General features: G+C 47.8%; 7 protein-coding genes across 7 annotated transcripts in view; 4 read left to right on the top strand and 3 right to left on the bottom strand.

The window, feature by feature from the left end:
- The window catches only part of TERG_07414 (uncharacterized protein), a gene marked incomplete at both ends in the record, with an annotated part of 2,915 nt that extends 1,128 nt beyond the window's left edge, over positions 1 to 1,787 (top strand). Inside the window, 2 exons of the mRNA XM_047748775.1 lie at positions 19 to 1,301; positions 1,383 to 1,787. Of these exons, the coding sequence (XP_047604764.1) occupies positions 19 to 1,301; positions 1,383 to 1,787 (1,688 nt within the window). The remainder of the gene's footprint in view (positions 1 to 18; positions 1,302 to 1,382) is intronic.
- A 503-nt stretch (positions 1,788 to 2,290) lies between these two features.
- TERG_07415 (uncharacterized protein) lies at positions 2,291 to 3,065 on the top strand (the record flags this gene model as incomplete). Its single annotated transcript, XM_003231748.2, has 3 exons — positions 2,291 to 2,338; positions 2,400 to 2,500; positions 2,552 to 3,065. The coding sequence occupies 3 exons, from the start codon at positions 2,291 to 2,293 to the stop codon at positions 3,063 to 3,065; spliced, it is 663 nt and encodes a 220-aa protein (XP_003231796.1).
- Positions 3,066 to 3,704: 639 nt separating this feature from the next.
- Positions 3,705 to 4,870, bottom strand: TERG_07416 (uncharacterized protein; the record flags this gene model as incomplete). The annotated part of the gene is made up of 2 exons (XM_003231749.1): positions 3,705 to 4,602; positions 4,707 to 4,870. The coding sequence occupies 2 exons, from the start codon at positions 4,868 to 4,870 to the stop codon at positions 3,705 to 3,707; spliced, it is 1,062 nt and encodes a 353-aa protein (XP_003231797.1).
- A 357-nt stretch (positions 4,871 to 5,227) lies between these two features.
- On the bottom strand, positions 5,228 to 6,488 carry TERG_07417 (uncharacterized protein; the record flags this gene model as incomplete). Its single annotated transcript, XM_003231750.1, has 2 exons — positions 5,228 to 6,145; positions 6,252 to 6,488. 2 exons carry the CDS (start codon positions 6,486 to 6,488, stop codon positions 5,228 to 5,230), a joined length of 1,155 nt encoding a protein of 384 aa, XP_003231798.1.
- A 1,249-nt stretch (positions 6,489 to 7,737) lies between these two features.
- Positions 7,738 to 9,627, bottom strand: TERG_07418 (uncharacterized protein; the record flags this gene model as incomplete). The annotated part of the gene is made up of 3 exons (XM_003231751.1): positions 7,738 to 8,476; positions 8,536 to 9,436; positions 9,531 to 9,627. The coding sequence occupies 3 exons, from the start codon at positions 9,625 to 9,627 to the stop codon at positions 7,738 to 7,740; spliced, it is 1,737 nt and encodes a 578-aa protein (XP_003231799.1).
- A 565-nt stretch (positions 9,628 to 10,192) lies between these two features.
- TERG_12544 (uncharacterized protein) lies at positions 10,193 to 10,507 on the top strand (the record flags this gene model as incomplete). Its single annotated transcript, XM_047751491.1, has 1 exon — positions 10,193 to 10,507. The coding sequence occupies one exon, from the start codon at positions 10,193 to 10,195 to the stop codon at positions 10,505 to 10,507; it is 315 nt and encodes a 104-aa protein (XP_047607234.1).
- Positions 10,508 to 12,040: 1,533 nt separating this feature from the next.
- TERG_12545 (uncharacterized protein) lies at positions 12,041 to 12,630 on the top strand. Its single transcript, XM_047751492.1, has one exon. It carries the CDS (start codon positions 12,205 to 12,207, stop codon positions 12,574 to 12,576), a length of 372 nt encoding a protein of 123 aa, XP_047607235.1. The 5' UTR covers positions 12,041 to 12,204; the 3' UTR covers positions 12,577 to 12,630.
- The last annotated feature ends 1,657 nt before the right edge of the window (positions 12,631 to 14,287 follow it).

Consider the following 14,287-nt stretch of genomic DNA (forward strand, 5'->3'; position numbering starts at 1 on the left):
AAGACGAGGAGATCTCAGAAACAAGCAGCGTTCAAGACGAGGAAGAGCTTTACCAGCCTCTCCCTCCTCCACCTCCTGGTCAACCTGCGGCCTTTACTTCATCTAGCTCCAGGAACTCTGAGGTCCGGCGTGAACGTCTTGCCCAAGAACAGGTTCTTGCCCGCCTTTTCAGCTTAGAAATTGACAAGAATTCGATGTCACAGAAAGAGTCAAATGAGCTTGTTGACAACGCTATTACCGGTACAACCAAAGGTCTCCAGGTTAGGGACGATGCAGATTTATCCCTTATTAATGACTTAAAGTCAGTTTTGGAAAAGCTCAACACACAACAGCCAAAATATCAAGCTGTCATAGCCGAGATTGAAAAGGTTACAGGCCCTTATCAGGATTCCGAGAAAGAGCCGGGTAATGAAACACAGCAAGGTGAACAGTCAACCGCTCCAGCCGCTGTCTCTTCAGGCGAGAAAGATGGCGATAACGCCGTAGCGGCTGATGGCAACAAGGAGAGCAAAGAGCATGAACCGAAGTCCGGTGATACGGATACCCTCGTTACAGGTGATGCTGAAGACATGGACCTAGAGAAGCGTTTACAAACCCTTGTAGACATGGAACATCCTGATGACATTAGTGAAGGAGAAGATCAGGAGTTTGTTGATGAAATGATCGATACTGCACCACGTCTAAAAGCGATGACCAATGGCACGGTGCATTTTGGTAAATCAAAAGGCAAAGGACCTGCTAATAAGATACCAGCCGACAATGACGATCATAGCATAAACGAACACGATGTCATTCATAATTATGTTCGCCAACATCATGGCATCGCGCTTGACAGTCTCTCAATTTATTTGGTTCCAGTCAAACCCTCCATCCTTTGCCGAGGCATCAACGTCTGGACTCTGAGACATATCTCCTTGCTCAATGTTGGTCCGCAGAGGGCATTATGGGCCACGCTGGAGAATCTAAATAGATATAATCCTATTCCGCTTCTCTCTGTTCACACAGACAATGTGACCAGCAACCTGCTGTCCTTCCTTGGTGGCCTACAACGCCTAGAGGAACTATTTATGATAGAGCGTAGTACTCGCTCTAGAGTAGAGCCTTCTACTCCCAAACCTACTGTTACAGTTGAAGGGATGCGCAATCTTGTGCTCGCAAAACATATTGGCACACTGAAGCGGTTGATGATAAGAAATGACAACGATTTAAGCTGGTCTTTGGATCCAGCATCCGTTCTACTCATGGCTAGAAACGGCCACAAGTTGATTGAACTAGTGGCCCACCTCGGCTCCCGGTGCTTTGTAAGATATTCTTCCGCTTTCCTCCTTTGTTGCTTTCACTTTATTTAGATTCCGTTACTGATAATTTGTCCACAATTACAGCATTTACTGATGCGACATATGAGCACAATGGAGTCTCTCAGTGTACTCCATGTTCTTTTCTCGGACCCAGATTACTGCGTTAGTGTCCTGGACGAGGTACGGGAGTCTGCTATTGATAACTTCGCGCACTACTCCTCTGTCAAGGACGTCTACATTGGCGTGAGCTATGCCTCCGGTGGGCCTGTGCAAACACGCTGTACCTTCATGAGATTCCGTAACAGAAATAGCTTGACGACCAAGGAAGGCCGAACATTCGACTCCAACGACAACGATGCGGCTGATATTGTCGAAGATTTTATCAACACCGACCCATCAACTTGTGTAATCCTCTCAGAGGTTGCTCATTTTGAAGACACACCGGGAGTCAAAGTTTGGAAGAAAGAAAATTGGAACTTAATGTTGTGAAGAAGCCGTGCCTCATACATACCTGCCCGGGGTAATTATTGCCCATTCATGTATCTTTCCTTTTTCTGCCTCTATATGTTTACGACTTTAGACCCTTACCACAATTCCCCTCCGTATTTTAATTTATCAAATACCCCAACTAGCATGTATTATTCGTTTGGACGATATTCTGCTTCTTCAGAAGGCAACCCATACATATTGTGTCCTATATAAACCCAATCGTTGCTCTATTTTAGGCGTAAGAGGGTGAGGCTGTGCTGCCGTATGCCCTGCTGAGTGACAGGACGAGAGAGGTAGTTCCATACTAGTAGGTCACGTGGCATGTTTTCAGTAACGGAAAATATATGATCCGGATAAGGTTCTTATCGCACGGACCCCACTCTATACCACTTGAGTGATATGTGACCCGACTCTTTTCTATAGAATCGTTGGTCTCTAGGATCATCATATCTTGGGTAATACAGATTTCTTCACTTGGTATTTCTGTCGGAATCAGTTGAGTCATGGCACCCAAGAAGGAGAACGCCAAAAAGGCTGCAGGAAACGCAAGAGTACGCTCAAACCTCTCCACACGAATGGGTTCAGTAGCTAACACTCAACCTGTGATTCAAGAAAGCTGAAGCCGCTGCTGCTAAACAAGCCGCGGCTGACCAGAAGAAAGCAGCTGAAGAAGACAAAGAATGGCAAAAGGGTGCAAAGTCTAGTGCTAAGAAGTAGGCATTTCCCTCATAACCCTCAAAGTGCACCGTTAACGATGTTATTAGGGAGTCGGCCGAAGCAAAGAAGGCAGAAGCAGCTCGCAAAAAGGCTGAGCGTGATGCTTTGCTAGCAGAAGAAGAAAAATCACTCCCCAGCAAGCCCAAAGGAAATACTAAAACCGCCCAGAAGAAATCTAGAGGAACGCTTGATCTCGGACAACTAGATGCGGACCCAACATCCAGCAAAAAGGGTGCGACTTTGAACGCAAGTGGTATCGATAATGCACTTGATGCACTGTCTTTAGGTTCCAAGGATGCGTTGAAGGTCGACCGGCATCCCGAGAGAAGATATAAGGCGGCTTACGCTGCGTATGAAGAGAGGAGATTACCTGAGGTTGAACAGGAGCAGCCTGGTCTCAGGAGACAGCAAAGAATTGCTCTGATAAAAAAGGAGTTTGAGAAGAGCGAAGAGAACCCATTCAACCAGGTTAATGTTGCCTTTGATGCAACGAAGGAGGAAGTGGCTGCGGCCAGAGAGGCGGAGAAGGCAAAGATCGAGAGCCGGTTGACGGGCAGATAAAGAAGGCGTGGGAGGATTTAATATTTTTGGAGCGTTCAGCACCCTCTGTTCTTTGGCTTTTAAGTGAGAGTGTCATTCAGATTCGAAGGTGGGGAGACATGACCTTTGCTCCTAATATATGTCAATAGGCGGTTAAAGATAAGCCAGAGTTGAAATTCTGGAAAAGTGTAGTTCTATTAGAATAAAACTTGTTTTTAACTAATAAACAGCGTTTTCTAATCCCTATTTGAGGTATAATACACCTGTATTCATAAGGAGCGGCCATTTTAGACCTGGCTTTGCACGTCTTTAACCAGAAGAGTGATGAGCAAGGAAGGCGAAGTTCTTAACAGCGGCATTATCTTTAGGGGAGGTATCAACTCGTTGAGTTTAAGTCAAGTTGGGACTGAGCAAGCAAATGCACTTTCGATCTATTTTAAAAGACGAAGCCAAGGCAGTCCAAGAGAAGCAAAGGGAGGTGGATGATGTAGTGGCCAAGGTGGTGAAGGTTGGCCTTAAAGACTGAGCCAGTTGGAAGATTATAACAATGGCTCCAACTCCAATTCAAAATATATCTCCAGTCATATGGTTGTCTAATAACCAAAGGATATCATAGACGTCTGTTTTGAATGGGTGGTGCGTTTTATTTAGCAGGGGAGACTATGCCATTACAGCTCTGGCATCCCAAACACACAGTCTCTCATCCCACCCACAGCTTGCACACCACCCTTCACTTCCAAAGAGACACCAGTCTATGCCAGTAACAAATTCCGTGTGCCTTCCCATGCGACCTAGCTCTCTGCCTATAGTAGAGATCGGTCCACTTCTTGTAAGGTCTGCGTCGCCTGATAGCATCCCTTCTGAACCATCTGTCCAGACACGGCAGGTCATATCGTAGCTTGCACTGAGAAGGACATGAGATAGGTGAGGCGACCAGGATACTTTTCGAATCGCGTATTCATGGCCAATCATGGCTGATAGAGGCCCTTGACGAGGAGCTCGAATGTCGAAAGTGCGGATAGTTCTATCCACGCCAGCTGTAGCTACCACCGAGGGTCTGTATTTATTCCAGTCATGGGTAAGGGCTTCCGACGGGGAAACCGGGCCAGTGGCAGGTGTAAATCCGGGTTTTTGAGGTGAGTTTGCTCCATGGATGGGCATCTGCAATGTGAGGTGGTTGGTTGCAGCTGGGGTCCGTAGATCGAAAACGCGCAGGTAGGAGTCTGAGGCCACACAGGATAAGATATCAGGCGAATGAGGCGAAAACGCAGCAGAGTAGGTACAGCTATTAGTTGGGAGAGTAAGCAAAGACTGAGGTCTATCGGGTGTCCAGACTTTGACTGTTCCATCCCAGCTACTTGAGGAAAAGCGGTCTTTAGCGACTAAATTCCAGTGCACTGAGAAAACTTCTCGCGAATGTTCTTTCCATCCTTGTACTGGAAATTCATTAACCGCAATATCAAATAGCTTGATACTCCCGTCTCCAGATGCTACCAGTGCTTGATTCTCATGTATCTCAGACCAAGCAACATCGTAAAGAGCATCTTGTGTAGTGTAGCTAGACAATAGGAAAGAGATGGCAAACAGTTAGCTATCTATGAAAGAAGATAATGATCCAGAGTCTGGGACTAGGAAGGTAGGAAATAGAAGCCAGGTACTCACGATTGTTGTGGGAGTATCCCCTGCGGTGTCAGGTTGAGGATGTAGAAACGGCCATTTCCCACCAGGCCGAAGTTCGAGGATGCCGCAACAGCAATGCGAGAGTCAAAGAAGGGAGAGTACTTGACTGCGCATCCGTTAAACCCTTCTGTGCGGTACTCGAGCATGGTGCCTGGCTGGGGGGAGATCTAGCTTTGTGGGGTTAAACTAGATAATCGATGCGATAGGTAGCTATCAGCGACTCCAGCTCATGGCGATGCTTATCTAGGGCGAGTCGATCAAGCAGCTCATCCTCTGGCTCCGTCTGCCCTGTCTCGATCTCTCTGTCTCGCAAGCCAGAGTCTTCCCTCGTCGCGTTCTTGTCTGCTCGATAGCGAATGTCAGACGTCTAGCTTGCTCGCGGGCAACAACGAGCTGAAAAAAAGAAAGCGAAGCAGCAAAAAAGAGCCGAGGCACAAGAGATGTCATATTACGTCATCAGTGTTTGCTTATGTCATGTTTAACTGTTTACTATCACGTGATATCTAAAGCTCTTTCTCCTCCCCCTGGGGCTCCTGGGCCTCCTTCGCCGGCTTTGTGTCTTCCTCTTCCATCCATCGCCGCAGGACGGCTGCGATCTCGTCGCTATTGCGCTCGAGAAAGAGCATGTGTCCGTTACCCCGTATACCAATATCGCCCAGCTGTACGTGATCGACGGAAATCCCAGCCTGCTCCAAATACCGAACAACACACCAGTCCGTCGGTCGATGGAAAGAGGCCTCAGCGGTCACCACCAGTGTCCTTATTCCTCTCAGGTTGGGGAGTTGGCGAGGAGGCGGAGAATCTGCCTGGATTATGCAACGAGATCCAGGCCGGTCATCAATCGTCTGCTTCACTATCTCTGTTTCTGGGTCAACAACAGCCGGAGAATACGTCAAAGGCGCATTCGTCAGCCCCCATACACGGCTATACGGGCCTTTATAGATGACGTTTTCAAACGGGGGCCCAGCTGGCTCCAATGCTATTATGGAATGGACCAGCTCTGGGCGGGCATCTGCTACCAGCCAGCCATGGGCACCTGCCTGTGAATGCGTCACCAGAATTACTGGCTGGCCGATACGGTCTAATAATGCTACCCCCGCCGCCTGAATCGTAGTCTCCTGTTGAGTTTGGGACTTTATGAACTGCACTGTAGATGCGTAGTATGCATCGAAGATAGGATCCCCGATCACACCTGAACCCGGCCACTGGGTATGTAGTTCGGCTTCAGGCCACAGCTTATACCTTGCTGTTGCAGTGAAAAACTTTTGTATCATCTCTGCCGGAATTGCTGCCATTGTGCCGTTTTCTGGTATCCAGGGGCTGCGCCCTCGAAATGTCTGGTCGACTATGTAGCATTCGTAGCCGTGTTCAATGAAATATGAGGCCCAACCGCGGCCCCCATCAGGCTTGTTGAGCCAGTTCTGCAAAAGAAAACTCACAGTCAGCCAATTTTGACCCTTGTTCATGCACGAAAGCTACATATAAGTCGTCGGTCATTTGCTTCGGGCTGCGAGTACGTCAACCTACTGTCCCTGTCTGTGCCTGACCGTGCAAGAGCACTATGGGCTGCTGCTTTGTCGGACCTTTGGTCGGCGCCAGGTGTTCGACATACATCTGATCCCTGAATATATGGTTCCCGTTGCCGTCGTCCGCATACTGTCCACCGACATAGAGGTACTTGCGGACGTATGGTATCTCGTCTCGGGGCTGGCAGTTGCCCTGGACCAAGAAGAAGAAAGCGAAGAACAGGGTTAAGACAACCATGGCCGCGCTCTAGTTACCTAGGCTCTTAAAACTCCACGATAGATGGTTAAGCTATCAGATCTTGGGACTGACGGATGGATGGGCAGGTCGGCTTTGCGTTGAGGGACACCTGAGCTGAGGTTAGACGAAGTGCAGCCCGAATGCAAATGCTTTGCACTCGTGACATGATGACTCCCTGGTTTGTTAACGAACTAACGGACATGCATACGTCCATCATCCATCATGCATGCGTCATGCCAACGGCTGAGTCTGTTCCTACGACGCCTTGGGCCGTACTCTTGTCGCCGGCCTTCTCGGAACTCAGGCTCAATAACAATAATACCCAGCAACTTTTGGGTCAAGCTAGCTAATAAAATGCTAATTTTAACCCCAGCAGGGAGAGCTGACTTTATAATACCACGTTAACTACAGGAGAGTCTCGATGGAAAGCTTTAAATTAACACCCGTAGTCCCTTGAATTTTGTTATTAATAGCCGCTCATGATACCTAAAGTAGCTTTTGGAAGGTGTTGGTAATCAAGTATTTTCAATTGTATAGATGGAGAGATACTACTAGCAAACTTAGCAAAAGAAGCTTCCCAAAGCCTCGGCCTTCTATGCCCATTTGAATAGATAAGAGCCAGAATAGTGGTGAAAAAAACATGTATGAATGGGAAACAGCAGGGATATACCTCCACTAGCTTATGACTTTCTATCGAATTGAAAACAATCTTGCCCCTTCATGTAGTGATACAGTCTCCCTTCTGGAGATTATAGAGTAAAAGGAATAATGAAAAAGACAAGGCAGAGTGCATTAAATGGATATGAAAAAGGCACATGAAGTAGAGAAAAGGTAACACAAACATTGGAATCCAAACTCTTTTTTTTTTGTTCCACCCGTCAAACAAATTGTGAAAATGCTCAACAAACCAATTCCTAGCCACCCATTAATAGCAGCGCAAAACAAGATAATGGCAATGATCATCACAAATTAAGATGGAAAATGTAAGGTGAACAAAAGGTAAAATAAAATGAGTAAAGATAAAGAGAAATGGGTATATGCGAGGCAATGGCTTGGGAAACAAAGGGAGATAGAACATGATGCTAGCGCTTGCATTGCAACTCTTCTCGCTCAACAAAAAGAGAATGTCGGCGCTGCCAAAGGTACGGACATCGTGAAGCTCGTGCATAAGTAGGATTTTTTTTTTTTTCTTTTTTGGTGGGAAGCGTAGTTAGAGAAAGCGCTCTCATGGTACGGAGATGGCAGCAGGTTATGCCTTGGAGTTGGGGGTGGAGGATTCCCTGGAAGACTCTGACGGAGGCCTAGTCTTATCTAGGCTCAGTTCTGATTCCTCGTATTGTAGACCAGTCTCGCAGTCATCCACATCCATTTTTGCCAATTTTTCGACGTCTTTTTGCTGAACTGGCTTGGCATTGTCTCCTTCTATCCAGAAGCTCTCAATAGCACCGATTGCGCAGACCAGACCACAAGCCCACCACGATAGAATGGAGAGCCTGTGCTCTAGGCCTCGCGAATGCAGAAATCCAGTCACAGTTGGGCCAAGGGCTCTGCTTAAACTAGCAGTGGAAGCTGCTACACCATTAATGGATCCGAGCACGGTGGTCGATGGTGCAGAGTTCGCAAGAAGAATAGCATTTGACGGGAAAGCGATGACGTGGAGAGTAATCTTGCAAATTAGTGCGAGATATGCCGCGGGCAATCGTAACGCTTCGGGGAGGAGGACAAGATATGGTACAGCGAGGTAGAGAACTGGCCAAACACTTATGACAAATCGGTAGGTATTCAGGGTCCCAAATGATCGGACAACGAATGGGAACAGAACGAGCTGTGCTATCATAGAGTAGATACCCTGTACAGCAAGCATGAATCCCACGGTTTTAGTTGAAAGAGATAAGCCTCCAAGGAACTTGAATGGGAGTTCGACCGGTACATTGGAAGCGGGGGTGCTCAAAAAGACAGGCATGAGCTGATCGAAACTCACGCTGTGACTATTAGGGGTTAGTAAGAAATGATACTGGGTTCCAAACAGCTGAAGAGCGCAACTTACTAGGCGAGAAGCCCATATCCTAAAATTATATATTTCACTCTTGGGGTGAATGCCCTGATAAATCCTTTACTCTTCTTCGTTTCAACTGGCAAAACTATTGGTTGCTTTGGGGCCGGGGACTCTTGGGTATCAGGATCTTCAAGGCAGTCATAGCCTGGCGGGGGGTCGTCATGGTATAAGAATGGTTTAGCGTCCTCATCCCCAGTGCAGCTCGTATTCTTCATACCCCTTGCCACATCTTCACCCCTGAAGAGTATCGCCACGAGGTACTTTCCGAGTTCACGGCCCCGGTCTCGTTGGTGTCGCTTTTCTGCATGGGTCTCCTCTAAGAAAAGTATACCAATGGTAATGCCAGCAAGAAGAACCGTAACGCAAACCAAGTTGGGGAGTAAGTAGGGATATTGCTTGAAGATGCTATCTTCCGGGAAAAGAGATGGATAGCTGTCACATGGTTTGGCCAAGGCGCCGCCAATCGCAGGACCAATGATCGATCCGAGACACCAAACGAATGGCATAATGGAATAGGCCCGCGGTTGATGTTCCTTATTGGTGACGAGCTCCGCGACTGTGGTCTGAAGGACGCCGATGTTTCCGTTGAGTAAGCCGCCGAGAGCTCGAGCCATCAAGGCCATCGGAAGGCTGGAAGCAAACCCAAATACCATCATACTAATGGCTGTGCCAACTAGCCCCATAATGAGGACTGGTTTCCGGCCGATAGCATCGCTCACGCGGCCCCATAGCATACCGGTGGAAAATTCGGCCAAAGTAAAGGCGGAGGTAACAATTCCAGCATAGAAGGCAATCTTTCGATCATCGGTGGTGACATTAAAACTGCCAACCATGTAATAAACATAAGGAAATATAGACATAAATGCAATAGGTTCGCATATCCGACAAAGACCTGGAGTGAAATGTCAGCGTGACACTCTTATGACGTAACCTAAGGAGCGGCAATAGGGGAGTCCACGAAGAAATGTGCCGACTTTCTGACGTACCTAGAACGAAGAGCTGCTGGGTAGGAAATGGAGGCTTGCCATCGTCGGCTCTGGCAAAAAGCCTGCGAATGATCGGGAGATTTCGAAATCGTACCATGGCGCAGGAGGTTACTTGATGCGATACACGATTAAAAGGAGGAGAGGGGTAGGGAAGGGCAGCTCTTGATTCTCCCTCGTTGTTTATCAGCCCAGGAAGTAACGGTTAAAACAAGTGTCGTCTGTAATGCTGATAAATTGCATGCATCCAGGGGGAGCTTGAAAGCGAGCGAAGTAGCTATAAATATGTGGTTTTTTGATGGCTCATGCCACAGCCTAACACAGAAGGTCCGCAAAGGTCTAGTTCTGTGAAAGAAGGGAAGAAAGGGAAGATGCAAAGTGGAAGAATGATGATTGACAGTTGCAGGCAGGAGGAAGGATTTGTCAATCACTTTTATTTCGGCGGATTTAAGGCTGCTTTTCACCTCTGCCCAGAAGGACCGCGCTTTCTTAAGAAGCAGTGGCAAATAAAAAGAAAGCAAACGCAAAAATAAAGGTTGATTCAACAGGAATCAGAGCAATCAATCCCGGTGATCGTGAGGAAGACAGGGTGCCGGGATTGAAGCAATAAACGATGGTTAGAGTTGGAGGCGGGTATTTTAGGTCAGGAGACAAGGTAGTTGACAATGCACATGGCACGGTCTCCTTTTAAAGCTTTCCAGAGAATCGGGACAGGGCCACACCGGCCGCTTATCAAAGCAGTACTTAGTCCAATGATTGTCACCGGAAGTGTCAGAGTTGGGAACGGAGTCGATCCTTCAGACGGGGCCTCAGGTGAGGCGTTGAATCGGGGAAACTCTGGGTTGGGCGTAAGGGAAAGAGAAAGAAGGAGAAGAAGGAGAAGAAGAAGAAGACAAGGGGCTAGAGAGAGAAAAATAATAATAATAATAATAATTCAAGCCGGAGCAGAGGTAAGAAAAAGGAACGGGAAGGGAGGTTGATAAAAGCAAAGTTAGCGGCGCTGCTGAGTACGAACGATAGCGTCTCTATATCCAGCGAGGGAATGACGCTACTCTCCGTATTTATATGTATAGAATCACCAGTAGTCGCAGAGGAAGTGTTAAAATAACAAAGTATTAATAGAAGGGAAGGAGCTGCAAACTTAGAGAGAGGAATAGAGAGTTTGCACAAGGTTTCGGGTTATCACAAAATTTTGCAAATAAATAACCCAAAGAAGAGGCATGGTATCGTTATATACTCTGTGGTGAGTGTCAGCTTTTTCACAGGGCAGAAGCAGGCAGGCAAGCAGGCAAGCAGGTAGCCGGCCAAGAAAACTGGACGCCTGCCTGCTCGGCCCCAAAAAGGAACAGAAAGAAACTGACTCCTCTCATTTTCTCTTTGCGGCGCGACGAGTGGACCAAGGTCTCCGGCCTCCATATCCACCGGGAGCAGCTCTAGCCTTCCCAGCCGAAAAGCAGGGAGAGGAGGGACAGGCAAGGACGTGGTGGAGCCGGGGAAGAGGGAAAGGGGAGCCCAGGTCTAAGCGTCTAGAAGGCATTGCATTGGACGTGTGGCGTCTGTGGAGTCGCATCGATCGGAACTGGTTCCCAAAGTTTCTTTTTCTCTCACTGGCGCTCGTTGCGTTGTATTTCTTTTTCTTTTTCTTTTTCTTTTTTTTGTTATTATTTATTTTTGATCTCTTTCGACAGATGACAGGAAGGGAAAGGCGAGAAGGCCGGGTCTTCATTCCAACCTACTCCGTACCCCCCAACATGATTGGCGAGGAGAAGATGGACGGCTGAGGTACGGAGGAGTCCATCGGCCGCTTGGGTAGGGAATGAAGCCTTTTTTGGAGAAATAATAATACGCAGCCTGGGTCGTAACCGAGCCCAAAGCTTACGCTTGTTCGTCGTTGAGAAATGATGAAACGAAGGATTGTTGTTGACGATGCCGAGGAAGATGCAGATGCAGATGCAGACAATCGACCAATATAGTTCTTCTCTCCCTGCGCCTTCGATGGAGCTCGTTCCTCGAGGTACTTCTTTAGTTCAGACTCCAGAGTTTCGGCAAACTGATTTACGCAAATCTCTCTCTATAACGGGCGCTTCGAAACTGGGCCCCCACATGCACACACGCTCACCCGAACATGCATGCAGTATGACGATGCCGTAAAATAGCGTACAGGGCATATCGAAAGGACCATGCTCAGCTCATCTCAACCGGCGTTCGTGGCACCGCTGAGCGCGACGGAGCGGACAGAACACATCCGTTGCATATATTGGGAACATGGCTACGCCCTGGGAGAGCAACAGCTCCGGTCCCAAATACCCAGCCGCAGCCTGTGCGCCGTACAGAGTACAGAGTACACCAGGCCGCACTCCGGATGAGATGATGTTGAAAGAGGCCGGTGGAAAGCAGGTACCGACAGTCTGGAGAGAGTTTTGCCAGCCCAAGCAGGAGTCTTGGGTCTTCCCCCCCCTTCTCCCAGCCTATGCTGAGTCAGCAAGGCGCCGCCCTGACGCTCGTTTCGCTCGCCTGCTGGAGCCGACAGCATGGAGATAGTTCGCGGACAGCAGCAGCGCAAAGCCTAACAGCGGTGATACTCGGTGAGGCGTGGTGAGGCTGGTGTCTGTTTGGCTGTCGTGCGTACATGGTGCTGCCATGATGAACGTACCCCCAGTTGTTACACACCATCATTATGTACGGAGCTGTCTGCCAACTGTCTGCCAATGTGATCGAGCTTGCTGAGACGACCCAAAATTATAGCGGTGCCAGGGGGTGGCTGAGAGCGCGAGAGCCTGCCCATGATGTCACCACAGCAGCCCTTGCAGCGTCAACCTTTTCAAGCTTTTTCACTTTAGGAACGCCGGCTCCCTCTTCCACTCGATCCTGGGTACTCTTGGTGATTGGCTGCGGAATAATCTCCGACACAGGGATCCGAGGATTGGGTCCTGCTAGCTTTTCACATCACAATTTTGTGATAGATGGAAATCCAAAGACATGGAACACAGATTATTACCATCCGTGTGATGTATCCAGGGCGAAAAATTCTCCTTCCCTCCATCAATGAACCTCTTTCGCTCTTATGCTTCTCCCGTCATCTTGTCGTCATCATCGTGCCTTTCACACCTCCGAGCAACAGTTTTTATTCTGGCTTGCAGTGAAATGCGATCTTCAAGCAATTGAAAAGCAACTTGCCTAGGTGAGATCTTCATTCTGTTGATGCCCTTGGTTCATAGTTGTTTCTGGAGCTCCTTTTCCTGTTCCTTTTTTGAAAATTTTTTACCCCATCTGTGCCAAATAAAATTGCTATCACCATCACTAGTTCAGGTCCAACCAAACTTCGTGGCCCTGGTTATGGTTGGGATCCCAGATTGATATTTCCCCTCCCTCCCAAGAGAGTATGGCATATATTGAGGTTCAGCGGCAATAGTTTAACCATGATGATTTATCATAAACTCACACTCGTATACCCGACAGGCGTCCGCATATACTTATATGTAGCTGGTACTCCATACATGCATATCATCGGGCCTGCAGAAGAGCGGGGATCAGATGATTTGCAATTTCAAATGTTGCCCTGTGCTCTTTCCATGGCGGGTTTCCCCATCAAAATAACTCTGTTGTTGGCTTGTCATGCCGGGTATTGGGTGAGGCATAAAACGGGTAGGGCGGAGATAATTGCTTCTCTTTGTCCTCCTGTGCGACTGCTCGGTGACTCTTGCGACGGTTAATAGAATCCGCGCGCCTATGCCCCGTATAAGCGATGGGCCCAATCGGTAGTTTGTGCCACAGCTCGACCCTTGGCCAGCCTGGCTTTTGCGATCGCGATTGGCACGCTGCGGCCATACCGTTGAAAAAAAAAAAAAAAAAAAAAAAAATGGGTTTCTCCAACATGGCGGGAGACCCATGGGCAAGACTTATTAGTAGTCAGTCACAGGGATGCCCTTGTGGGAAAAAAAAGGTTCACTTTCTGCTGCAGGTTGTTATTAGTTCTGTCGTAGCAATTGAGCCAGGACGAAAAGAAAAAGAAAATTGAAAGGGTGTTACTTCTTTTCTCATCTCGTCTCAAAAGAGGTGCGCAATGGCATCCGTCTAAATTCGAATATTTCCGTTTTCCATCTGCTGCACGCAGTCAAGTCAATTGTTAGAGCTGGCATAACATATCATCTCCATGAGTTTTGGAAGATGGCTAATCAGAGGCCGGTCCCGAGAAGAAATGTTTGCTTGTATTGCCTTTTCCGTCTCTCATTTGTCGCCTTGGCTCGATATAATTCCCACCTGAGGCCGCATCTCTTTGTGTCCCCACGCTCTAACGATTTGTCTTACGCCAGTTCTCCCGTCCATCGGTGGATGATTGATAATGGCGGTGAGTGGAGAGAACGATAGAGAACGACTCTGGAAACCTATTCCCCAATCCTGTCAAAGTCCTAATTGGATAATTTAGGTAGGAATTAAGCCATCCTCATATTCCCTCATATTCGAGTCATATTTAAATAATACAACCCCTATCAACCTGTCTTGTATGGACGTGTGTGCGCGAGCTCCCTTTTTTTTTTTTTTTTTTTTTTTTTTTTTTTTTTTTTTTTTTGCTTCTTTTTCTTTCGTAACTACTCCGTATCACCACGCCATCCATTTTAGTTGTGCCTCGGATTCTGACACGACATGCATGATGTATGAAGTTGGCGTTGGCGTTGTTGGTTGTTGAAACAGATGGCTGTGGGTTGGCAAGATCTGGTGACAAGGCAAAATGGGCGGGTCGGGATCTTGCGTTGAGCCCA

This window comes from Trichophyton rubrum (genome assembly GCF_000151425.1).
Source record: "Trichophyton rubrum CBS 118892 genomic scaffold supercont2.10, whole genome shotgun sequence".
Taxonomy (NCBI): domain Eukaryota; kingdom Fungi; phylum Ascomycota; class Eurotiomycetes; order Onygenales; family Arthrodermataceae; genus Trichophyton; species Trichophyton rubrum.

Excerpts from the sequence above, each read along its gene's own strand:
- TERG_12545 (XM_047751492.1), top strand. The coding sequence starts at position 12,205 with ATGTACGGAGCTGTCTGCCAACTGTCTGCCAATGTGATCGAGCTTGCT.